The following is a 26,601-nucleotide window of genomic DNA, read 5'->3' as shown; positions in this document are numbered from 1 at the left end:
AGGGAAGAGGAAACAGGTGGGAGCTCAGCTGACACTAACTGCAGGGAACGAGACAATGGTAGTTAAACTGAAAACAGTGCACACAGTATGAGGGACTATTAAAATAATACAGAAAACTGAGACAGAGACTGAGCCATACAAACTTGATATAGACAAAAAAGAAAACAGACATGACTGACAGAGGAAACAGAAAACACATGACTGAATGAGAAAGTATGGTGAACTTAACAGATGAGAACAGGAGGACTAGACAAGGGAAATGGGAGACAGACAAGTATGGATGAGATTAAGACAAACACAGACTAAACATCAAAAGGTAAACACACACAAGACTGACTACACACATGAGACTACAGGACAAAACAGATGAGACAAGGACAGATACGGAAACATAAGGGAAGCAAGAATACAAGGGGACATAAGGAATAAACTGAAACCAGGAACAGACTGAATAAGAAACTAGATCTCTGCAAAATAATGAAACAAATCGATAAATGAAGAAAAAAAAAGACAAAAAACACTATCCAAACACTGATACATGCAAACATTTGTTGCATCTCATACTCTGCAAAGACAGTTTGTATATATTCTGTTTTACTTAATATTTAATATTGTAATGTAATTTTTGGTCTTCAGGTCTGTATTTCAGATGGAATCCAGACATGATCACTGTTCCCGTTTGATTGAAATATGCTTTCTATGTTCTGTCATGGATAAAATATGGGTTTATGAGATTTACAGATCATTGTATTGTGTTTTTATTTACATTCCACACAGCCTGAACTACCTTTTTGGAAGGGGAATTGTAAAGTGATACGCACAATACTCAAAAAGCAACTATGATTCAGTAATATTATGGATATGATTCTGTAGAACTTTTATTTTAGGTATTTGGAGTACAATTTGATGCAAAACCTTTGTACTATTTGGGTATTTAAACAGAACCATAATTTAAATCTTAACAACTCCAAATACATGTTTATCCCTTCCTAAAACAGGTATTCAGTGCAAAATGAGGTTTAAACTTTTGTGCATACATTTTTCAGGAGATTCTGCATGGCAGTACGGAGCCTGAAAATTATCCTGTGTTATCCGTTTATGCAATTAGAGTAAAAACCTCGAACCTATGAACACACCGTTTTCCTGCTCGTGAAGACTCCACTCGCTGTCTTCCCTCTTGTCAGCGCGCATCTGCGTCTGTGTGTTCTGCTCCATTTCAGGGAGGAGCGCAAACTGTTTGGCTCTGTCCAGCGCCGGCTCCTCTCCGCGTGTAAATGCGCACTGTCTCACTCACCGGACACTGGAGAGAGACCGGGCGGCATTAATACCGGCGAACTGTCAGCCGGCTGCTCAGTTCATTGGGTGTTGACAGTCGGGGAAATTTAAGGAGGAAATAGTTTGTTGTAATCTGTTTTTTCTACTTTTCTACATGCACTTTTCAAAGCGAGCATAGATGTCATCGCACAGCATGCTTATCTCTGGAAGCTCCCGATTGAAATGGACGGACGCATTTCTTTACTTGGGTCTGTTCATGCAGTCGGCGGTTTGGGAAACGGTGAGTCCAAACGCACAGCTTAACCTCATCTATCTTATCAGAAGGAGAGTTGGAACATGAAGTAATGTGTCTGTGTGGGTGATTTTAACACGATTCTAGTCACATTGTTTTTATACTGACATGACTTAAAATATTTGAAAATTATTTTTTAATCAAATAAGATCAATTCTTTTACTTTTTTTTTATTAACTTTTACTTTTATTCACTTTGTACATTTATGAATTCTTTCATTGTAGTGGGACTGTACATTGGGTTTACATGTTATCATGAGCCTTTGTTTGAGGATTGAGGAAAGGGAATTAGGGATCCTTGCCCCTTTAAATTAGAAGTTACAGACTAACATACATTTTGTGTGTGTAAAGCTTAGAATACAAATACAAGATGAACAATAAAATACACAAAAACGATAGTAACTGTACAATCTATATTTGTGACATTTTAAGATTCTCTTGTTCAGCTTCAGTCTGGGAGTTTAAAAGAAACATAACACATTTTAGTCTTATTATTATAGGCAGGCAGGATTGATAAGGTTTGCTGCCTAATGCTTTTTATTATTAGCAATTAGCCATTAGTCAGTACCTCAATGAAAACAGATGGCTGATATATCTATTGAGTAAGTGCTAATAGTTAAATAGTTAATTGCTGTTGAAATGGGAGCTTTACTGGCCTCTCAAAATTCTTTAAAGTGTTGTGAACATCAACTAATGCAGCTGCTGGTGAGACGCGTTTGTCTGCGTTTATGATGCATTATTGGAAAAAAGGTGCTGTGTGAATATTTGTATCAGCTGGAGGAGGCGAAGACAGCACTATTGGCAAATAGGTGCTTAATATGATTTAAACACCTATTTAAACACCTAATATCAATATTGTTTAATATCTGTGTGTCAGTTTGTTGTGTGTGTATCATACTTGACTTAAATTTTTTCCCCCATTGTGTATCAAAGTAAATAATCTTCAGATGTTGATTTCCAGAGCTGTTATATTCTGCCATGTAAAGAGAACGCAAAAAGAAGTTACATGTACAATCAGTACAAAAAGTACAAAAAGGCATGCACTGTTCAAAACAAACAAACCAACCCCCCCCCCAAAAAAAACAAAAAAACGCCAAACCTTTGAGCAACAGATTTCCATCAACCTTAACCTCCTAAGACCCGAACTTTTCCATGGCATGCATTTTTAATTTCTCTTTGATATTTAGGCTGATTGGGACCTTATGAATGTAAAAACAAAGAATCACCAGATTTTTTTTTTTACCTGATTTTTGTTTCTAAGAAAAATGAAAGGCACATATGAAGACATTCATTTTAAATTTTGATAAAACAGAGGCAGTGTAATGTCCTCGTAAGTGGATATCAGGCCCTTGTGGAGCTAAATTTAGTATTTTGTTCGAGACAACCCAAAATGTGATGTACACATATGTGGACGCCGGGTCCTAGGAGGTTAAGACTCTTAATTGCAGTGGTATAGAAGAACCAGATGATACCTCTGCATTCTTTTCCATCTTCTTGCTACACCATCATATACGTTAACTCTCCCCAAATGTTACCTGAGCAGATTCCTCCATATTTTGTTGTAAACAAATTCATTTTACATTAGATGGACTTTTGTGCAAATGGTGAGTTATACATGACGCTGGCATTTTTGTAAAGAGCTAAACTATTAATGTAATAGAAACATCATTTAAATTGTAAAATATATATTTTTTTAATCAAACTCTGCACTGTATACATTTGCATCAATATTCTAACATCTAAATTTTTTTTGTCATAAATAAAAAGAAAAGCATATTTTAAACAATTTTATAAATTAAATTGTTATAATAATTTTCTGCTTCCAACGTAATCATGATCTTATGTAAAAAATCACTAATATCTGCACGAGTGTTTCTAAAAATTTAAGGTGGAAACATTGCATCCATCATAATCACAGAACGTGTAGATTAGGAGTTGTTTTCTGATATTGACCTGCTGCGTTCATGTTTGTCTGGCACATCTGATTCGAACTAGGATGATAATTACTTGCTAGATGACTAATTTGTCTCCAGTGGTGTCAAATCGCCACGAATCATGTGACTTAAGAACCAATACATGCATGTATTGCATGTCTGTCTGACTTTTGTTTTTCTGCTTTGCTTTTTCTTTCCTTTATAACGAAAAAGTAGAATTTGAGATGTACCTCAGCCATCAAGAGGAGGACTGGATTTCAAAGAACAAACTCATATAGCTCAAATAAATATTGAATAAATAGTATCTCCTGTGACTCCATTAACCCTCATTGCTCACTTGAGTCTTCTCTGCTTTTGGCTTCAAAAAGTTTTTTCAGTAATGAGAACGTAGAAATATTTTCTCCCTTTTTCCCCATTTCTACTATGCATGTGGGGTTTGAAATTCAAATGGCGTAAACAATTTAGTGTGAAGCCCATTTCTTTTGCATTTTGTCCTTATATGAACTTTGATTCAAAACCATTGTGTAGTTTCTTCTTTTGGGGTTATGGAGTGATTTGTGTCTTTTCCCTGATCCCAAATGCTCATAATAATCCTGTGTTGCCTCTTCATTTATTAGCTCTTTGCTCCAGATGAAAAGATCAGATTGTCATGGACTCAAGATGCCTTTAACCCCCTTTTCCTTATATTATATATCATATTATAGATGGCAGCAAGATCAGTATCTCTTGTGAGTTACTAATCAGCTGGAAAACTTTATTCAACAGAAAATCACTGCCTTTTATTACTTTATTGCTGATGTTTTCAGTGTAAGGTACAGTAACAGTCTTTACTTAAAACACTGGGTTTTTCATATTTCTCTTTCAAAATCACTGCCATCCATATCTGACACAAAGGCTTTTGTCGAAAAACATTTGACCACATGGAAACACTTGATCTTGATTTAGTCTGCAAACATGAGATGGTGCCTGCAGCCTATTGAGATTATATAGGTAGTCGAGCGCCTTCCAGGCCTGCACATTTGTAAGTGCAGTCACAAGAATGTATTCTGTGTCTCCCAGTACAATCTCAAGTGTGTGGGGGAAATATCGGAAAACTGGTCATAACACTAGGGGAGCTGGACAGGGCTGTAGAAGGGCATCAGTCAAGCAGCAGAATTGTACCAGGAAAAACAGGAGGAGCATTGCCACTTGCACTGACCTACAAAAACTCCAGTAGGCTACGTGTGCATGTTTCTGACCAGACAGAAACAGACTCAGAGAGGTTGCCGTGAGGTCCTGATGAGGCATGTCTTTGAAGGACATAAACCTCCATAAGCTAGCCAATAAATACTCTAAATGCTGTTAGGTATGGAGATATAATGCTCAGACCCATTGTCAGAACTTGTACTGTTGCAGCTGTCACTGGATTCCAAACACTGTCTATACACATTACTGAGCCATATGATGCAATTAAAAAATGAAAAGAAAAATTAATAACATAAAATAAAAAAAAAATCCAGAGAAAATTGTAACTTCTACATTAACAAGTTGAGTGCACTCAAGCACAAGTCTAAATGGTTTTAGCATCATGCAAGGTGTTACCATGAACCATAACCAGACATATGCACCAGGCAATAGCTTTTAGGTGAAGAGGTGTTCTGGTGTAAGTCCAATATTGATTCTTCTGTCATCCAGCAAGTCTGTCTCTATAACAGATGAAAATTTTAGTCAGAGATTTTTATGAGAATGCTGAGTGAACCAAAATGGGAATAATATGGACTAAAAAGTAAATCATAAAGATATCCCAGTGCTGAATAAGATGATTGTTCCTAGTTTGTTTGATAATAGGAGGCACACATACAGTACAGTACAGTACAGTACAGCTTTGAAATGTTAGTTTTTGATCTCCATGAAGTTGTTTTTCAATACTACATTCCCATTTAAAGTGCATGTGCACACCAGTGAGACCACAGACATCCCTGCTAATAGCTTTACACGGTTCCTCTGATCTACAAGCACTACATAACAAGGAAGGGAGTTATACAACCACAGCTGTCTTCTTCTTCCCTGCTGTGGGTAAAAACATGAACGTAGATAATGAAGGTTTAAAATTACCAAGAAAATTCAACACTGCATTTAACTGATGGAGAAGAAAGCTGCTATATTAGAATGATATGTATCAGCTAAGTTCATAAAGGTGGGTTCAATAAATTCTTTGGTTATTTAATATAAAAAAAAAGTAGTGCTGTCAGCATTAATCTCGTTAAAATGACGTTAATGCCATAACCACATTAACGCGGCAAATCTCCGTTAGCGAGTTAGCATGGATCGCCCTGTGCTTGGGGCTGCACGGCGTTAACGAGCTAACTGCACTAACGCATTGATGCTGTGCAGCCCCATGCATGGGCCAATCCGCACTAACTCGCTAACAGAGATTTGCCGTGTTAATGCGGTTATGGCATTAATCTCATTTTAATGAGACTGACAGCACTAAAAAAAAGTATACTGTGTTCATAAATATGCATAGATTACTGTGTAATTATGTCTGTTATATCAAGAAATTGATGCACTCTGACAAACTTATTGTCAATCCATTAAAAAAACATAGGAGCAGGTTTTTGGTTTGTGGAAGCCGCCATGTTCCGCCACCACATTTAATATTTACAGTGGTCAGCAAGGACATTTTTCTTCAGATGAATTCTGCATTTTTTGGATGTGGCTAGAGACTGGCCACATACAAACACTAAAGACCAAGGAGAGGAGAAGTGATGTTTGCATGCCATGGAGGGAGATTTCAATTCAATTTTTTTTCTATTTGAAAAATACAAATAGAGCTACCTTTAATATCCTAATAGCAGGTCTTGAGTAACAACTTGTAGTTGTAGATTGTAACGTTCCTATCGCCTGCAGAAGCCTCTCCCATTAGACATCAAATAACCTGTTACCCTCTGTCTCCAGCCCAAGGCAAGTTCTACCTTAAAAAAAACAAGCTGTAAAATGCTAAAATCAATTCTAAAGGCCACATGTAACCAGTGCAGAGAGGCCAACATGAGGAAATGTGCCATCATCCTGTTAGTGCCCTTCTGATGGCTGCGTTTTTTTGTTGAAACCGAAGGCAGACAATTGATTTTTGGGGGCAAATAATGAGTGACATTAACTCAGTTGCTGAAAAGACAGGAAGGGCTTTTGTGCCTTGAAATGAAAAGATTGACTTCACAGTTGATTTTCAGCATACAGATGGTTCACTCTTTTGTATCATATAAGAAAGTCTGATTTTAGAGAAAGTATATATATAAATTATATAACGCCAGCAATTTAGATAATTTAAAAATGTAAAAAGTATAAAAAGATTTTTTTTTAAATTTGATTTAATCCTTGCACTCCTCTGGAACCTACAGTAAGATAAACATGTGTCCTTTTCAAGTTTTTTTTATTTGACCTTAACAACGGAGTAAAATATAACTCACATTAATCAAAATACCATCACAGAGGCAAGGAAGCACCTCGACTTTCTTTCATCAACTACAAGTGCATGGATTGAGCTGGAGTTCTTTAAGTATTTCCCAAAGCCTTAGATCACAATTTTAGCGAAAGGTTTCTATCAAAATATTACAAATCTTAAACAAACTACAAAGTGTTAAAGTGAAAATGACAAGGGCTGGTCTCTGGATCTATGGGTTAGCTTTAGCTTTAGGGTTTGCTGTTTCATTTACAGTCTTTGTGCTAACATGAGCAAATTAACTGCTGTACAGACATGAATATGAACCCTTAGTAATAAAGCAAACATGCATGTTTACCAACATGTGAGATATTTAACAAAGAGGACAGACAGACTCAGAGACCAGTGCATGTTAAAAAAAGGAATGCTAACAAGTGGAACTGACTAAAGAATGGCTGGAGGTGCCTGCAATAACGACCTGTTTTAGACAGTGATTGGATTTAAATGACACCACAGCCGCATAAACTGCTGCCAGATAGGATGGAGAGTTACAATAATTAAAGTGCTGCTCAAATGGCACTCACGCTCTTCTCTCTGAGTGAGTCTATTATTCGGCATCTGTTAAAGGAGAGAAACCATCAGCGAGCTTGTGTTGCTCATATGAGCTATTCCAGGTTCACTGCGCATCACTACATTCGAAAGTGACACCCCGTGCTGCTCCATCAGACAGTATGTCATGTTACGATCTTGCTTGTATAAAAGAGGCTTGTTCTATAAGCCTACAGGGTAGATAAGAAAGCACTGTCTTGTGTCACAGTGAGGCTGTGCTGCCAGATCAAGTCTTCAGCCACGCGCACTCACGTGTTACTCCCGGACATTTGAACTATTAATGATGTAGGAGTTAACAGGCCACCCAGATGGAATACGTTACGGGAATATTTAATATTTTCACTGTAAATTCTCCTCCCTCGTGTACAGTAACATGTTTAAAGGGCTGATAGAAACAGTACTTAAAATAGAAAATAGCTGGTGGAAAGATGGCCTTCTATGTTTATTAATGACAGAATATAACAAGAAGGGTTTATACAAGGATTGTAGTCTGACATCTAAGGGAGTGCTTTATAATTATGTGATTAAAATGAGTTGAATGAAATACTGTAAAAGTTATGATAATTATTGTGCCAGCTCACGCCAGAGCACCAGTTTACTTTCAGGCATGTGTCCTGACACACGTTACCTTCAACCTGCACAATTGCAGAATTCTTATATACACAATCGTGTAAGCTTCTGTTGTTGACTGGTTTGTACTGTATATTTGTAAATGTGTAAACTGGTGCCATCAAAGGAATATGTCCCGTTGTAAATCATTAACTCACCAGTCATGATGCATTGGCTGAATTCTAGCAATTTCTGGGTAAAATAAAACTTTTTTATGGCAAAAACAACAATTTAGCCAATCACTAAATTGGTTCATTTAGCCTCATTAATAATAATGGATTGCATTTGGCTTTTCAAGAACCTCAAAGCACTGTACAATTCCACTATTCATTCACTCTCACACACTGGTGGAGGCAAGCTACAGTTGTAGCCACAGCTGCCCTGGGGCAAACTGACAGAGGCGAGGCTGCCATATTGCGCCATTGGCCCCTCTGGCCATCACCAGTAGGCGGTAGGTGAAGTGTCTTGCCCAAGGACACAACGCCCAAGACTGTCCGAGCTAGGGCTCGAACCGGCAGCCTTCCGGTTACAAGACAAACTGCCGATCACTCCACCATCATTTACTTGTATTCATCGAGAACTATCATGTAACCAACCCAACCTATTGCCATCTGGTGGCCTTAAAATGTAGATTTTTAAACACTTTAAAACAATAAGTTCTTCTTATAGTGCTTTTCTCTTTACACACTTGAAACACTTTATATAGCATATCTCATTCACAGAAGTACTTTTCCCCCTACATCTTAGTATATTCTATATGGTAAATGGACTAGTTCTTATATAGCACTGTTTTACTCCAAACGCTCGAAGCACTTACAGAACTATAAAGCATTTTCTATGCTTGTTTTTTCCTCTACATAAGTGCTTTTTATCAAACAATCATACTCTGATGGATGCATTCGAATGCAGCTTGGGGTTAGTATCTTACCCAAGGATTTTTGCTATGCAAACTGGAGAAAAAAAATCCTGATTTAGGTCAAGAAGAGTTTCTGCCCTGTAGCAGTGAGTGTCACTGGGTTGCTGTGAGAGCACTGGGTTAAATGTCACACTCCCCTGCAGTGTCACCATCTGATCTACAGGCAGGTGTTCCACTAGAGCTTCTTCACACAGTTTGAATCAAACACATCCGAAGAAATCAATTGCATGCCAAAAAAACAAACAAAACACACACACACACACACACACACACACACACACGCGCGCGCGCGCACACACACACACACACATGCAAAAAACAAACAAACGAACAAAAAAAAATTATTCACTTGATAGCAAGGTATGACACAAATTTAACTACAGGTTCCAGATGCTGTTGGAATCTACATTTTTTGGCACATGTTACTATAATCTCAGATCTTTTTAGATCTAAGCTTCAGACGTCCTCCTGTTTACATTCCTGAGAAGGCGTGAATATAAGTAAAAATAGAGAAGCCTTGACAGCAAATGTCAACGCTTTGAGAGGACGTCAAACACCCACATTTTTTGCTGTCATGGGTGCTCATTACAGTTCATCCCAGGGGTTCATTTCAAGACTCCAACCTCTGAATGCCTCATCCAAAATAAAAAAGGACTTCCGCCTCGTGGCACCGCCACGAGCAGGCAGCAGCTGATAGCGCTTTGGCAAATTCAGTGTTTTTTTTATGGTGTATTGTTTTTTGACCCCTCACACCCCTCGTCCACCCCTCACACCCCTGATAGGACTTTTCTTCCTCTTCCCATCTGGCAGACGCTATCACAGCATTAGGGCCCGATAATCCAGACTGCGAGATAGCTTTTTCCCAAAAGCCATCAGAGTCCTGAGCTCAGCCCCCCCCCCCCCCCCCCCACACACACACACACACACACACACACATACCCACACAAACCATTAACTGACTCTACTGCACTCCACATACCACTGCCTTTGTAAATAGAATAGAATAGAATAGAATAGAATAATCCTTTAATTGTCCCACAAGGGGGAAATTTGGTTGTAACAGCAGCCAAAAAGACAAATATACAAACAAACAGTACACAGGACACGGAACAGAAACATACATAATTTTTCTTACATATTTACATTAAGGACAATGGTTACTATAAACAGAGAGTACTGTACAGTTATTAAATTAAATAAAAATAATTACAGGTAAGAGGCAAACCAGGTTGTAGTGCGAATTGGTTAATTAACTAACTTATTGCAGTTACAGCATTGATGTAAACATCTATGTTTGTTGGGAGCAGTTCAGATTGTACAGTCTGACAGCTGCAGGGAGGAAGAACCTGCGGAAACGCTCCTTCATGCATCTAGGATGCAGCAGTCTGTCACTGAAGGAGCTCTGCAGTTCAGCAACATCTACATGCATGGGGTGGGAGACTCTGTCCATCAGAGATGTTATTTTGGCCAGAGTCCTTCTGTCTCCCACCACCTGCACTGGGTCCAGGGTGCATCCCAGAACAGAGCTGACCTTCCTGATGAATTTATCCAACCTCTTCCTCTCAGCTGCCGATAAACTGCTGCTCCAACATACCACACTGTAAAAAATGACAGATGCCACCACAGAGTCATAGAAGGTCTTTAAAAGCGCTCCCTGGACTCCAAATGACCTCAGCCACCTCAGCAGGTAGAGTCTGCTCTGACCCTTCCTGTAAAGAGCATCAGTGTTGTGGCTCCAGTCCAGTTTATTATTCAGGTGAACACCCAGGTACCTATAAGAGTCCACTATCTCAATGTCCACTCCCTGGATGTTCACCGGTGTCAGTGTGGTGGGTCTGCGTCTCCGGAAGTCCACCACCAACTCCTTCGTTTTCCCGGCGTTGATCAGCAGGTGGTTCCGCTGACACCAGTCAACAAAGTCCAGAGTCCACTGTCTGTACTCTGAGTCGTCCTCACCTGTGATGAGGCCAACTATGGCAGAGTCGTCAGAGAACTTCTGTAGGTGGCAGCGTGGGGAGTTGATGGAGAAGTCTGCAGTGTAGAGGGTGAAGAGGAACGGTGCCAGCACAGTTCCCTGCGGGGCCCCCGTACTGCAGACCAGCGTGTCAGAGACACAGCCCTGTGACCTCACATACTGTGGGCGTTCTGTGAGGTAGTCCAGTATCCACTGGGACATGTGGTGGTCCACTCCTGATAGCTCCAGCTTGTCCCTCAGAAGTCGTGGCTGGAAGGTGTTAAAAGCACTGGAGAAATCAAAGAACATGATCCTCACAGTGCTTCTAGGCTTCTCCAGGTGAGTCAGAGCTCGGTGCAGGAGGTAGATGATGGCGTCCTCCACCCCAATGCCAGGCTGGTAAGCAAACTGCAGCGGATCCAATGAAGACCTCACCAGGGGGTGCAGATGGTTTAGAACCAACCTCTCGAGGGTCTTCATCAGATGCGATGTCAGGGCTACCGGCCTGTAGCTGCTGAGGTCCTTGGGATGGGAGGTTTTTGGTACCGGTACCACACAGGAGGTCTTCCACAGCTGTGGTACTTTCCCCAGTGACAGGCTCAGGTTGAACAGATAACCTAGGATGCCACACAGTTCATCTGTGCAGCATCTCAGGAGCCTGGAGCTGACGCCATCTGGACCTGCAGCCTTCCGCACCTTGATCTTGCGAAGCTCATTCCTCACTTGAAGTGCTGAGAAAGAAAGAGTGGATTTTGGGGGAAGGGTGTGTATGTTGGAGTCCACAGAAGCCGGGGGTGGGTGTAATGACTTGGAGCTGGGAGGTGTGAAGCTGAGAGGTGTGAAGTCCTGAGATGAAGGACAGGCAGTCCCTGAAGATGAAGGAGATTGCAGCAGGGGGGACGATGCTGTGGGAGGGGTGGGTGTTTGATCAAACCTATTAAAATATTTATTTAGGTCATTCACCCACCCCAAGTCTCCTGCAGCCTGGGGGGATGGTTTTTGTCCTGAGATTGTCTTCAGGCTGTTCCAAACCCCTCTGATGTTGTCCTGTTGCAGCTGCTTTTCCATCTTCCTCCTATAGTTATCCTTTCCTTGCCTTATCTTCCATTTCAGCTTCTTCTGAACAACTCTCAGCTCCTGTTTGTCTCCAGATCTAAAGACTCTCTTCTTCTCCTTGAGGAGAGCCTTAATTTCAGGATTTATCCATGGCTTGTTGTTAGAAAAACAATGTACCTTTTTGATGGGTACGGTGTTGTCCACACAGAAGTTCATGTAATCCGTAATGCAGTCTGTGATGCTGTTGAGGTCATCCTCCAGGGGGCTGCAGAGGTTGTCCCACACAGTAGAACGGAAACAGTCCCTGGGGGCCTCTTCAGTCTCTGTCGACCATTTCCTTACTGTGCGTTTCACAATTGGTTCTCTGTGTACTAGAGGTTTATACACAGGCTGGAGATGAACCAGATTGTGATCTGAGCCCCCCAAGGGAGGAAGAGGTGATGAGCTGTATGCCTCCTTGGTGTTGGCATACAGTAAGTCCAATGTTTTATTGTCTCTGGTGTAGCAGGTGACATACTGGGTGAAGGTGGGGAGAGTGGAGGACAGGGAGATGTGATTAAAGTCCCCAGAGATCAGGAAAAGGGCCTGAGGGTGCTGCGCTTGGAGTCTGCTGGTTACAGTGTGCAGGACCTCACAGGCTGCTGCAGCGTTAGCAGAGGGCGGGACATACACAGCTATCATAATCACGTGTGTAAACTCTCGCGGTAGATAGTACGGTCTCATGCTAACCGCTAGCAGCTCAATGTCCTTACAGTATAGCGTCTCTTTGATAGATAAATGCCCAGAGTTACACCATCTATCGTTCACAAACACAGCCAGACCCCCTCCTCTCTTCTTACCACTCTCCGTTGTTCTGTCGGATCAGATGAAAACCATCCATGTTTACGTGTGAGTCCGGAGTTAGCGCAGTTAGCCACGACTCTGTGAAGCACATCAGGCTGCACTCCCTGTAGCTCCTCTGATGTCGGGTAAGGGCTGCCAGTTTGTCTACTTTATTGGGGAGAGATCTCACATTCCCCATAATAATAGATGGAATCGCTGGCCGGTACCTCCTGACTTTACTGCGACGCCCGATCCCGGCCCGAGTACCGCGTCTCTTCCTCCTCACCTCGCGGGGGATGTTAGCTTGCTTGGCAGTAGGCAGGGCAGCGGAGGCTCCGAGGGCTAACAGCTGATCCCTGCTGTAAACAATGGGAGATCGGACCTCCACGCGCTCTCCGGACAAAGACGCCGTAAAAAATGTAATAAAGAATACCATTGTCCATAGAATTCTGATCTCCATTGTGGGGGACAGCAGTCCACAATAGAAAAACAAAAACAATAACACAAAACAACAAAGAAACATATATTAAAGAGAAAAAAGGACTCGGTCAGGTCGGAGCTGCTGATACTGGCTGCCAGCTCGGAGCGGCGCCGGACAATCATACACATAGGAATATTGTTCATGTTGGTCACTTTATTTCACTCAAGGTCACTTTAAATCACTCATACTGTAAACTGTAACGCTGCTACATTGGTCACTACACTAGAAGTCCCAGACTTTTCTAACCCTCTGTCAGCCAAGTGGAAGCTAAATTGGCTAGTCTTTTAGCATCAATTCATATGTAAATTAGGTCGTTACCTGAGAATTCTGGAGGGGAGTGGGGTGTGTGAATGATTGCTGATTTCTAACTGCCAACTGCCTCTTCGTTTGTGTGTGTGGGGGGAGCTGCTAAAAGCTGTGAACTTCCTTTTGTGTTGAGGTGGATGCAATTGTCATCTTGCGGGGGGTTACTAGGGTTCCATCACTACATGACTGCTGGTCAGCAAACCTGGGAAACCCACAGAGCATTGGAACTATGCCGCGAAACCGCTTCCAAGACATCATGCAACACCTACGCTTTGATGACAGGTCCACCCGCAGTGATCGCGCAAAGACTGATAAGTTCGCTGCAATTTCCAGTGTGTGGGGATCATTTGTCACCAACTGCATCACGTGCTACAACCCTGGTCTACATATCACCGTTGATGAACAGCTTTTCCCATCAAAGACTCGGTGCTGTTTCCTGCAGTATATTGCAAGTAAACCTGACAAGTTTGGGATCAAGTTTTGGGTGGCTTGCGACCTAAAATCCAAGTACATTTGCAATGTCTTCCCATATCTTGGCAAGGACCCCAATCTTCCCAGTGGGGAGAGACTGTCTGAAAATGTAGTGATGAGGCTGATGGAACCATTTCAAGACAAGGGCAGAAATGTTACCACGGACAATTTCTTCACATCGCTTTCACTTGCGCAAAAACTTCTTAGACGGAAAACCACCATCCTCGGCACAGTCAACAAGATTCGCCGGGAAATTCCTCAATCCGCTAGACACACAGATCGCAATGAATTCACCACTCAGGTATGTTGCAGGTCTTTTGTGGTTCTATGTTTATGTGTTTCATTGTGTGTAAAAGTGCTATGGAAATAACAATTTATCTTATTTCTTAGGTGTTTTCAACCTCTGCTGCCACGCTGACAGCGAATGCGGCCAAATGGAAGAAGACAGTCTATATTCTTAGCAGCATGCACAGCGTGGTTCAGACTGATAACACCACCAAAAGGAAGCCAAACACTGTCACCCTTTACAACACCACAAAGTGTGGCGTGGATGTGATGGACCAGATGGTGCGGGAGTACACTGTCCGCAGAGGAACACGGCGCTGGCCAGTTGCCGTGTTCTATAACATGATTGACATGGCAGCACTGAATGCACATGTGCTGTATCAAGCATGCACCAGGACGCAGGAAAGACGGGTGGACTTCCTGGTGGAGCTTGCAAGAGAGTTGGCTAACTCCCATATGGCTGGGAAGAAGGCAAGAAAAGAACAGTTGCTTTGGACACAACCCTCCACACCTAGCCCTGGAAAAAGAGCCATGTGTCAGGTCAAACACAAATGCAAGAACAATCATGCCACTGTGCGATGTGTTCACTGCTACAGATACACATGTGGTAAATGCAGACTACAGATACCATGGCAGTGCCAGGATTGTGAGTGATTGCTGAAAATGTTGAAATGTACTCACTCACTTTTTATTATTATCTGTAAATATGTGTACAAATGGTTGGTTTTTTTTTGTTTTTTTGTACTGTTTTTAACAATAAATCTCAGCAACAAAGGAAATACACCCATGTGTGTTGATTTCTCCCTAAGATGGTAAACTGAAACACAAGTTTCCTTGTGGCCCAGGAAACTAACCACTCCAAGTAGCTCAGCATGGCCCCACCTTATTTACATGACAAAAGCAGCAGTTCACAGGTGATTAAGGATATTAGCTAAAAGCCTACCAGCCATTTGGCTGGAAGGCGGGTTTTAAAGGTAGAAAAGCCAAAAGGCTGCTCTCTGGGACTTCCAGTGTACTTCAAGGTTAGTGTAAGTTTACAATTGTAAATTGTTAGACTGTTATTGATCCTTTTTAGCTTAAAGTGTATATTTACTCCCCTTACCTTAGTCTTAAAGTGTATATTTATTTCTTACTCTTCCTATGGAACTGGAGCCTAGTCGTCTCGTCTCTCTATATCCTGTACTGTATATAGCAGCGATAACAATAAAGTTTACTTTGACTTTGACTTTGAATAGTAGATTTTCTAAGCCGTCACAGGGAGAATGAAGCAAATATGTGCACTGGAAAGAAGAATGTTGAAACCATGTCAAAAGATAAATTGACACTTCATTTTGTCACCAAAATCTCAAAAAACAAAATCTGCCTAAATCTGCTGGTGAGATATTCATTAAATCTTCTAGCTTGACCTCAGGGCTGGACTGGGACAAAAAATCGTCCTGGGCATTTTGACTAGAGACCGGCCCACCAGGTATTCTAGGAAAAGCCATAAAGCCTTTGAATGAAAACAAACACTGTTGTGACAGTGATGTACGCTGTCTTATATGATTTCTATACATTTTAGGTCATAATAAAAAATTTGGTTGTAAGATTCAGATAACAGCCAGACATTTTAAATGAGAATAAGAAAGAAAATTATTTCTTTGTGCCCCCCTTTCCCTGTTAATGCCCTACCTGGCCCCCTGGCAAAACTTTGCTAGACCTGCCCCTGCACAGTTACCAGCTGTCAGCTACTTAGAAAATGATATTGGTGTTATTTGTCTCTCAGAAACAGTTCATAACTTCCCTTCAACTCATTCATGTCACCTAAAAGGTAAACCTGTTTCTCCATCACCTGCTCAGCTCTGATGATTCAGTAAGGACATCTCCTGGTTTCATCTTCATGTTTTCCTCTCACCACATATCCTAACTGATATCATGACCAGCAGCTTTTACAGCTGTGACTCCAACAAACATCAACTGATACTAGAAATTAATATTAAATAAATTCTAACAACAGCTTATCACGCTTAAACGTGCTGCTGTTGGTTTCCTCTTTCTGGCGCGAAATGGGTGATACACAAACAAGAGAGACAGGACTTGCGTCAGAAAAGCTGATCAGCTGATCATTGATCAGTTTCATGATTGAAGTAGCAACAGGAGAGGGAGGGGAAGAGAATGAGAGAAGAAGAGGCAGCTGTGCAGCATAACGACAGAATAACTCCAGCTTTGTGTCTTTTTCCATTCTAGCTAAAGTCCGGGACAAACTGTGTTCCTTCTCAGCCCAATACTAAACGCATAATATTTTCTCTGAATACCAGACGATTCTGTTTTTTAAGGGACGGATGGCAACTCTACTAACTAACCTTATGACTAAAATAAAATTCACTATCAGTAACATCATAGCACCCACCCAGCTGTATAGAAACTCAGTCATGCTAGCTAGTACGCAGTACGAGTTATTGTAATTGACTGTAAAAAGTCAGCACAACGAAAATAAACTACACATAAACTTGGTTTATATCTGACCCAGATAGACTGCAGGTCATAACTTCTTACCTGAAGTTCAGTTCACCTGACACTCGGACCGGCGGCCGCCTCGGGTCTCTCCTCCTCCTGCCTCCCCTTTCCCTCACCCACCTGCTGGCCTCAGTGGAAGCTTCGCCATAGCCACCACCAAACAACTGAATTATTTTTACACATCGGCCAGCATCTGGCCAATCCACCACCCTTCATTGTTTATACCGTTACAAAAAAAAAAAATAATAATCGGCCCATAAAAAAGAAAAATCACCATCGGCCCACCGGGCAAATGCCCGGTATGCCTAATGGCCAGTCCAGCTATGCTTGACTTCATGAAAAAGTCGCACAATCAAGTATTAGTAGTGTTCCCTTAGGAACCTTGCCTCATCCAAAATAAAAATAAAAACATACAAATTAAAATGTATAAAAGTGAAAGCAATCCCTTCCTTCTCTTTCTATAATTTTTTTTGCCTTTTTTCCACCCATCCTTTGTGTCACTGCCATCTTGTGTCTGCAGTTGGCTATTGTCACTGGAAGCATGCTTGGCTTGGATCCCATTGGAAACTGCAGCTTGTCTCCATTTCACCGGTGTGTCTATGTCCCATTAACAATGGCCTGAACTTATCAGGCTGAAAGGCTAGCTGCCTTTTCTGGTTCCACTTGCACATTGTGGATAAACCTCTGGTCTTTGCATGTTCCATGTTAAATTTAGGCTGGCAAAGACAGGATTAACCATTGGGCCAATCACAAAAGGCCCTATAAATTAGGACTCAGTTTCCTGGAATCAGTCTGGACCAGGACATACCTCGTGGTGAGCCATACCTTTTGCCCAGGCTTGTAGGGAGGTGCAGGAGTCCGACATTGGTCCGCCAGGTTTGTCCTCCAAAGATGGCGGCACCGGGAGAGATAGTGTTGAACTGAAGGAACTTCATGCTCACCATCGACTGCTGGAATGAGCCATGGTTGATAAGCCAGGGACGCTTCAAAAGAAGATAACCCAGTCGCCGAGGAGGTGAAGCTGTTGTGGACATACTCGACCCAGGCGAGTTGGGCGCTAATTGTGGTTGGAGTGGAGCAGCACAGTCCTGGGGTCTGGTTCTGAACAAAAACCTACCTTGACCTCCCAAGGGATCGCCCTGATGGTGCAGGAGGCTGGAAGGATCAGAGACTCCTCTGGAGCTCCTTCCAAGGAGGAGAATTGCCGGGACAGAGCTTCGGGCTAGATGTTGTGTGACCTGGTGCTATTGGTGATAGTTTTTTACTCATTTCCAGTTTTCAGAGTCCACCTGGCTTGCCAGGCGTTTAACCATTTAGGAGTTTGAAGGTAGGCAAGATTCTTGTAATCCGTCCAGACGATAAAGCCAGTGCTGGTACTCCTCCAAGGCGAGTTTGACTGCCAGGAGCAATCTGTCCCCTACATCATAGTTCCATTCTTTGAAGAAGAGATGATGAGAGATGTAGGCACAAAAGTGAAGCTTACCTTCATACTGTTGGACAGCCGCCACTCCCGAGTCCAAAGCCTCCACTTTTACAATAAACTGGTTAGATACAGGTGGAGACAGGATGGGAGGTGAGGCAAAGCATTGCTTGAGGTTACTGAAAATGGTTTGAGCAGCCTAGTCCCACTGAAAAGCACCTTAGAAGAATTTAGGTGTGTGAGAGGAGAAGCGATCTGGCTAAAGTTTCGGATGAAACAACAGTAGAAATTAATGAAGCCCAGAAAACGCTGGAGCTGTTTCCAGTCAGAGGGTTCTGGCCAGTCCACCACCGCTTGGACCATGTCTGGGTCAGGTGAAGATGTTTTCTGGCAAAACAGAGACAAGCCTTTATGTTCCTTTTGCTTGGCAGTGGTTTTTGTCTTGGAACTGTGCGATGCAGGCCCTTCTAAACATTGACCTTAATTGAGGCATGTGAGGATGTGTTGTTCTGGGGTCTTTTGTGACCTCTTGGATGAGTCGTTGCTGCGCTCTTGGGCTAATTTTGGTTGGCTGGGAAAATTTGCCATTGTTCGACGTTTTCGCTATCTGTGGATAATGGCTCTCACTATTGTTTGCTGGAGTCCCACAGCTTTAGAAACAGCTTTATAACCTGAGAAATCTCAGTTACTTTGTTCATCATTTGTTCCTAAATTTCCTTGGATTGCTGCATGATATCTGGCTTTTGTGAATCTTACTCCACTTTGTCCGGCAGGTCCTATTCAAGTGGTTTCTTGAGAGCAGGTGTGGCAATAATCCATCACATGGTGCTGTTACAGTGAGGAGAGACCTTGTCATCTTCTTCCAGACTCCATCTGGACCAAAGGCCAACTATGTACCAAAGAGACTGAGCATGGTATACTTGGCTCCTTTTAATGTTGAGGAGCAGAGGCTCTACTCTGAGCTCCTCTCAGATGGCTGAACTTCTCACCCTATCTCTGAGGGAGATGTCAGCCACCCTTCGGAGGAAGGTCATTTCTGCTGCTTGTATCTGTGATCGTGTTTTTTTGATCCACAGTTCATGACCATCGCTGAGGATAGCGACATAGATCGACCGGTAAATTGAGAGTTTCACTTTTACACTCAGCTCTCTGTTGACCACAATGGACTGGAACAGCGTCCGCTTCACTGCTGCTGTGGCACCAATCCATCTGTTGATCTTCCGCTCCCTTCTGCTGTCACTTGCGAACAAGACAACTCTTCCACTGGGGACAGGAACTCATCCCTGACCTGCTATGAACACTCCTCCTGCTGAGGACCATGGACTCAAATTTGGAGGTGATGATTCTCATTCCCACCACTTCATCCTCGGCTGCAAACCATTTCAGTGCGAGCTGGAAGCCATCACCCAATGAAGCCAACAGAACCACATCATCTGCAAAAAGCAGAGCTGAGATTCTGAGACCAACCAAGTGAAAGCTTTCTACCACTTAGCTATGCCTAGAAATTTTGTCTTTTTACAAACAGAATTGGTGACAAACAGCAACCCTGGAGAAGTTCATCACCCACTTGAAACGAGTCTGCTGACTATGCGGACCAAGTTCTTTCAATGGTTGTATAAGGATCAAATGGCCTGTAGCAATGGGCCAGACACCCCATAATCCCCAAGGACCTCTCACAGGACACTCAGAGGGACATGGTCAAATGCCTTCTCCAAGTCCACAAAACACATGTAGACTGGTTGGGCAAACTCCCATGCACCCTTAAGTATCCTCGAGCGAGTAAAGAGCTGGTCCAGTGTTCCATGACACTACAAAAACCGCATTGTTTCTCCTGTATCAGAGGTTTGACTACCAGACCAACTCTCCTTTGCAGCATAGACTTTCCTGGGAAGGCTGAGAAGTATGATGCCCCTTCTTAAAGATGGGAACCACCACCCCGATATGCCCATCCAGAGGTACCGCCCCTGATCTACACGCAACTTGTAGAGCAGTGTCAACCAATGTTCCCTCTAATTTTTCATGTGTCTGAGCGAACACACAAACTCCTTGAGCGGTCCCTTGGACCACTGTGAGCAACAGCAGACGTGTGCACTGTGGTCACGCCAGCATCGAATCCATCCAAGTTACATGGTTTATTAAAATAATCAAATTACAGCATTTACATTTATGTTAGACTACTTTGAATTAACTGCTTTAGCCCACTTACAATGAAAATTAAAAAAAAATCTTGTTCATGACCTGTGTAGTATGTTAACACTATTGGAAGTAAAAAAAAACTTGAACTCCAATTTTGAAAACACAACTTTCTTTTTTTTCTTTTTTTATATGAAGCTCTGACTTGTATTATGAGTATGAGTCTGTGGTCTGGGAGACAGTCCTGTAACTCTTTGTCTGCAAAATACAGTATATAATGACCAATGTTGGGCAATTAATTATATAGTTACTTCTTCAAAAAAGTAACTGAGTTTTGCAAACAACAAAGTTTTTTGCAGCTTTTTACCTAAAAATGCAGCCAATGCAGTTTTTTAAATAAACATTTCAAACTATTTACAGAACAATCAGCTGTTCTGCATCAAATTTGATGCCACACAAATTATTTGTGCCACTCCAAAAAAAAATTTCTGTCCACTATGAGATAAAGGAGAACAACAGCCTGATACCTGCAGGCCTGACAACAGCAGATGTATCACTCCTGTAACACCTGTAACATTCAGCAGTCGCCTCATTGTTCTGACACACACAACAAAACTATTGACTACACTACATACTAACTACACAAGATTTGCGCAAATCTCTCACATCTCAAAACACCGCCGTCACTCCTAAAACTTCCCCCTTTCTAAACAACTAAATGCCATGTTGCCATATCATTTTTTGACTGGTCGACATGGTACATTTTTCCACCAATAGGAAAGGGTGGGGTTCTTTTTGTTTTTGTTTTTGACCACAGGCGGAGAGTGCTTTCGAGTGTTTTCCTTATAAAACGTTTTTACCGTTTCTTCCCACAGTAAATATAAACAACGATAGTATTCAGGAAGAAAATCAAACATTGCATATAATTTTATCATAACTCTGGGTTTACGTGGCTTATCAACACAATAAAAACTAATAAAAACATTATTATTGGCTGGACTATGGGATAAGGTGGCATCGTTCTAATCCCATATGGGAGCAGCCAGTCACTTACTGACTAACACTGCAAAACAGAATTGTTAAAGTATTAATTTTAATTTCAATTCAGGTTAGATTTCTTTTTTGTGCGCAACACAGATTTTCTGTGCTCAGAGACCGTGCCAGCAGGGTTAGGGAATATTGGTGTCAACCAAGACAGCCCTGCAACATACAGAGCCTTCAGGAACTCAGGGTGAACCTCATCCACCCCAGGGGCCCTGCCACCAAGGAGTTGTTTAACTGCCTCAGTTACCTCACCCCCAGAGATAGACAAGTTGCCCCCCTCATTCTAAGACCCTGAAGAAAACTGAAGAAAACCATGAATCATCATATGAACATTACCTGATTGACGCAGTGCAAAGTTACAGAGGTTTTATTAGAGTCACAGCTAAGAGTTTTACAATTTGTCATAATTTTAAAAAGTTTACATTTCTTCGGTACCTAACAGAAGAAATGAGGCTTTCTTGTCTGTACACAATGGTAGACTGGTGTGTAAAAAGCAAACGAATAATGTAGAAAACAAAGATTTTTAAATGGGAAACTGTTCTTGAAGTACACTGAGAGGGGAAGAGAGCTGTGCAGGAAGTGTGATTTTGTGTTTGGTGGTTGTTGAAATAATTTGTGAGGTTTAAGCTGAGATTCTAGCGTTTCTGGCAAAATACAAATATATATTTAAAAATCGATTCAGGATTTTAATGAATCAATATTGCTTTGTTAAAGCTAAAATCGATTTTAATCGATAAATTAATTATTGAAACCCACCCATATTAAGAAGGTCCTCGAAGTATTCCTTCCACCCCCCAACAATGTTCTCAGTCGAAGTCAGCAGTGCTTCACCCACACTATGAACAGTGCAGGTAGACCACTGCTTTCCTCTCCTGAGTCGCTTGACAATTTGCCAGAATCTCTTCGAGGCAGTCCAAAGTCCATGGGAGACCCTACCATGGGGGCAAAAGTGGACTGAAAACATAGCCCCTCAAATCCCTGGAACACACAAACCCCTCCACCACCACGATAAGGTAATTGATTCACAGACAATTTAGTTGTTACCGGGGTTATTAGGGTAATAGTGCTCTTTCCTGTTTCTAAAAGGACAGGGCAGACAAAGAGAGGTACAACAGATGCAAATATGGCAAACTTTCATCACCTTATCATCTCAGAAGAAGGTGCTCATATATTCCTGATGTTGAAGCTCCAGTTTGGTTACTATAGGCTACAACAGTTAAACTGAATATTTTTTTTTTGTATATAACTCAAAGAATTGTTTTATGTGGTGAATATTACATTACAATGTAATCTGACATCTGACCCACGTTAAACTCATGGACTGAACATACACACACCCACAACCACCTACACACACACACATGGACAACCGTACCCTCAAACACACAATAATAACATGGACTGAACCACCACTCACAATCACTAGCACTTTATAGCCTCTGTAGAAATTATCCACATATCTCACTTATCTTAACTGCACTACTGTATAGTTCTGTGTAAATAATCATACGATAATTTTTTAATCCTACAACTGTTTATAACTTGCATAGTTCACATTTCTGTATAACTGTATATCTCAGATTTCTGTATAGTTTTTTTTTTTATTTATTTATTTTTTATTTCATATTTATATCCTGTTCATAGCCTGTACATAGCTTGTACTCACTACAGCCTGTACATACTTATAGTTATAGAATATTCATAACATACTTCATACCGTGTACATTATAACATACCATAATAGACCCATTTCTGTAACATACTTACATATCTATATTATTGCTAATATATATTGTAATATATCTATATCACTAAAGCACTTCTGGATGGATGCAAACTGCATTTCGTTGCCCTGTACCTGTGCATGTGCAATGACAATAAAGTTGAATTCTATTCTATTCTATTCTATTCAATGTGTCTTATCAAAGCCTTTATTAATAAAAATAAGTAATAGTTTTGGGAGAGGCCAACAACAGGTTCCATATGATATTTCTTTAATATATTGTCAATAGTATAACAAAGTCCAAAACACAACCACTACTGAACTACTGATTAATAACATTATATTTGCCATTATCATGTCCTGTAAAAGAAAATTATGGTATTTCTGCACTTCTGTGTGTCTTTCTGTGTTACTGGATGTGATGAAAGATTTTTTTCTCGCCTTCAGACAGAGGCCATCCACCCAGATTGCGCTCTGGTTGTTCAGCACATGAAGGCTGAGGAAGAATGTTATCAGATCCTCAAGCAGGAGGAGAACAACCACTCTGCTAAGACAGGTCAGCCCGTGTTTTAATCTCACAATGGGAACAGATATTTTCATGGTAGAAAGCATTCCACTCCTTCTCCATACTTTTTTTTTCTAGCCATTATTCTGGTATAGGTTGAGCTTGATTTCATCTGTCCAAAGAATGTTTTTTCAGAATTGTGCTGGATTTTTTTAGATGTTTTGTTAGCATCCATAATTTCTATTCTTGAGGCTTGTCACTTGCATCTTGCAGTGAACCCTCTGCATTTACTTTCATGCTGTCTTCTCTCTATGGCAGACTTGGATATGGATATGCCGACTTCCTTCAGAGTGGTCACTTGGTTGGCTGTTGTTAAGGGGTTTCTCTTCACCATGCAAATACTGTTGTCTTCTGTGGACTTCCAGGTCTTTCTTCATTGCTGAGTTGACCAGTGCTTTCTTTCATTCTCACAATTGACCAAATCAACTCCTTCTCTCCAAAACCAATGCCTTTTATCTGCTTAATTGATTATGACATAACAAAAGAACTGCCCACATCCACGCATAAAATTGCCTTTTAGTCAATCGTTCAATCACTTTTGGTTTTTAAAAAGAGGGTGGAACATGCACAGGTTAAGGAGCTGAAACTCCTAAACTTGTCACGGCTGGGGCAGCAGTCCTGTGGTGTATTGAGAAAAGGATCCAAAATGCAGGTACTGGCTGGGGTGCGAGTGAGTGTTTATTTACAGAAGTGACAAAGTGGCAAAAACAGGAAGAGCAGAGCGGAGAGTTAACAAACCTAAACTGGGAAAACTAAAAAACTAACCTGAAACCAAACACTTACGGGAGGAGGAGCAAAATGCACAGAGAAAGATGGCAGAGAGAATGAACACCGGGTTACACAGAGTAATGCAGACTGACACGGAGTAACACAGACAATGCGACAGAGAGCACAGGAAAACACAGGGCTTCTATACACAGGGCGGCAATCAGGGAATGGAAGAGTGAGACAGACTTGACACGGAACTAAACCTGCAATAATAATAATAACCATAATCAAAACAGTATCACTAAATAATCAGAACATAAATCATAATCAGAAAAACACCAAAACATAAGAAACAGAAAAAGCTGGGTCAGAATGACCCAGAACCATGACAAAACTTCCCTCAAATGAAAGTTGAGACACATTATGTCCATATATAACTATAACTATACAACTATAATTGGATTATGTTTCAGTAAACAGGTAAAAAAGCAAAAACAAAGCTTGTGTCAGTGACCAAATATATATGTGGCTAACTGTATGTAAACCATTTACAACAACAGCACTCTGAACGCTCGACAGCCCCCCCCACCACCACAATGTTTTTATTACCGTTTGCAGACGTCAGCCTGCTTTTATAACAACGTGCTGATGTCTGACTTTTGACCAATGACCGTGAAGCATTACATACTAAAATGGTATTTTGTTATCTTTACCCACATGATTAAAGCAGAACTGGCTAAAATAACTGGCCAAAATCATTACATGAGAATTTTGAGCTTTTAAGCATTCATGCGGTGTGTATTTTTGTGATCACTCTAATGTCATAGTTTTGTACTGAAAAAAATAAAAAATGTGTTGTACAGCTCTCTCCATGCCCTTTCATATGATACATTACTAAATATGGGTTCTTGGAGATTTTTTCCAAGGTCAGCTTTGATCTTGGGTACCTACCATGAAGGTCAAGGTCAAATGCTTAGCCAACCTAGGTACTCATGTCCCCCAACACCTAGTATATTGTTGTAAAGTTTAAAGAAGACCCATAAAATTGTGGATAAGCTAAGGTTTTTGGTGTGACCTGATTGACCTTGAGCTGTTATTGGTATCTACCATTACACAAAATCTGAGCATGATATCTTAAAAACTGTGGACATTAAACTGCCAGAAAACAGGCAGCCAGACAAACAAACAAACTGAAAGGATTACATAATCTTTCTTTTGGGGGGAGAACAAACGGTCTCACCCCAAAACAAAATAAAAAAAAAGTGATCTTTTGAAAACCGTTGCCGTTTCCACCCCCTAAATAAAACACAGAGACGCATTACACTTGACAGTCCCTTTTCCTTGGTAGCACCTACATTTGGGGCCATCAGAAGCCAAATGGGCTCAAGTCATGTCACATAAAATTATAGCCATCCTGGGAACAATTTGAAATGTTCCATGATGTCACTGTTAAACATCCATACTGATTTTACCGTACAGTAAAAATCCAAAGCTGAAAGAGATGTTGTTGTTTTTTTAATCAAGCAATATTTAAAACAGTGGTTCCTTTTACTGTTTATTTGATATCTAGGCCAACGTATATACTGTGCAGGGGTCCGTTCTTCGTACCTTGCTAAGTAAGTTAGCTGGATTTGATTGTTGACGATTTCGCGTGATCTTGGATCGTTCGGTTCTCCGAAGCTCATCCGGGACTTGCTGTCATAGCAACAGATCCGTAAGCGTAAACCTGCTTGGGAGAAGGCTTACTTTATGTAAACAGGATTAGATCGCGGCCACTCAGGTATGTCCGCTTCATTTATACGAAAGCAACAGCGATATTTTTCCACTGTTTTTCCATAAATAAATATTATCAATGTAACTAAAGATAATGCAGTATTTGATTCTTTTATTGATTTCATACAGATACATACAGGTCATTTCCTAAAAAAAGGGAAATGTACTATTAATCATTCTATTTCATGTATTTGATTATTTCAGATGTAATTCATATTTTAGAGTTGTAATAGTAAATTACTTTGTGTAATCAAGATGAGAGACCACGGCTATAAAAGCGAAGGTGGATTTGGGAAGTTATAATTATATATT

The 26,601-nt window shown here is 41.1% G+C and overlaps 1 protein-coding gene across 1 annotated transcript in view; it reads left to right on the top strand.

The window, feature by feature from the left end:
* The first annotated feature begins 1,289 nt into the window (after nt 1-1,289).
* The window catches only part of ghrhrb (growth hormone releasing hormone receptor b), a 75,372-nt gene continuing 50,060 nt past the window's right edge, over nt 1,290-26,601 (top strand). The window contains exons 1-2 of the mRNA XM_087830715.1: nt 1,290-1,555; nt 23,691-23,799. Coding sequence (XP_087686841.1) covers nt 1,454-1,555; nt 23,691-23,799 — 211 coding nt within the window. The 5' untranslated portion in view covers nt 1,290-1,453. The remainder of the gene's footprint in view (nt 1,556-23,690; nt 23,800-26,601) is intronic.

Source organism: Neolamprologus brichardi, chromosome 17 (genome assembly GCF_056152115.1).
Source record: "Neolamprologus brichardi isolate AB-2024 chromosome 17, ASM5615211v1, whole genome shotgun sequence".
NCBI lineage: Eukaryota > Metazoa > Chordata > Actinopteri > Cichliformes > Cichlidae > Neolamprologus > Neolamprologus brichardi.
Note: the sequence above shows the minus strand (reverse complement) of the source record. Positions and strands in the feature narration are given on the sequence as shown.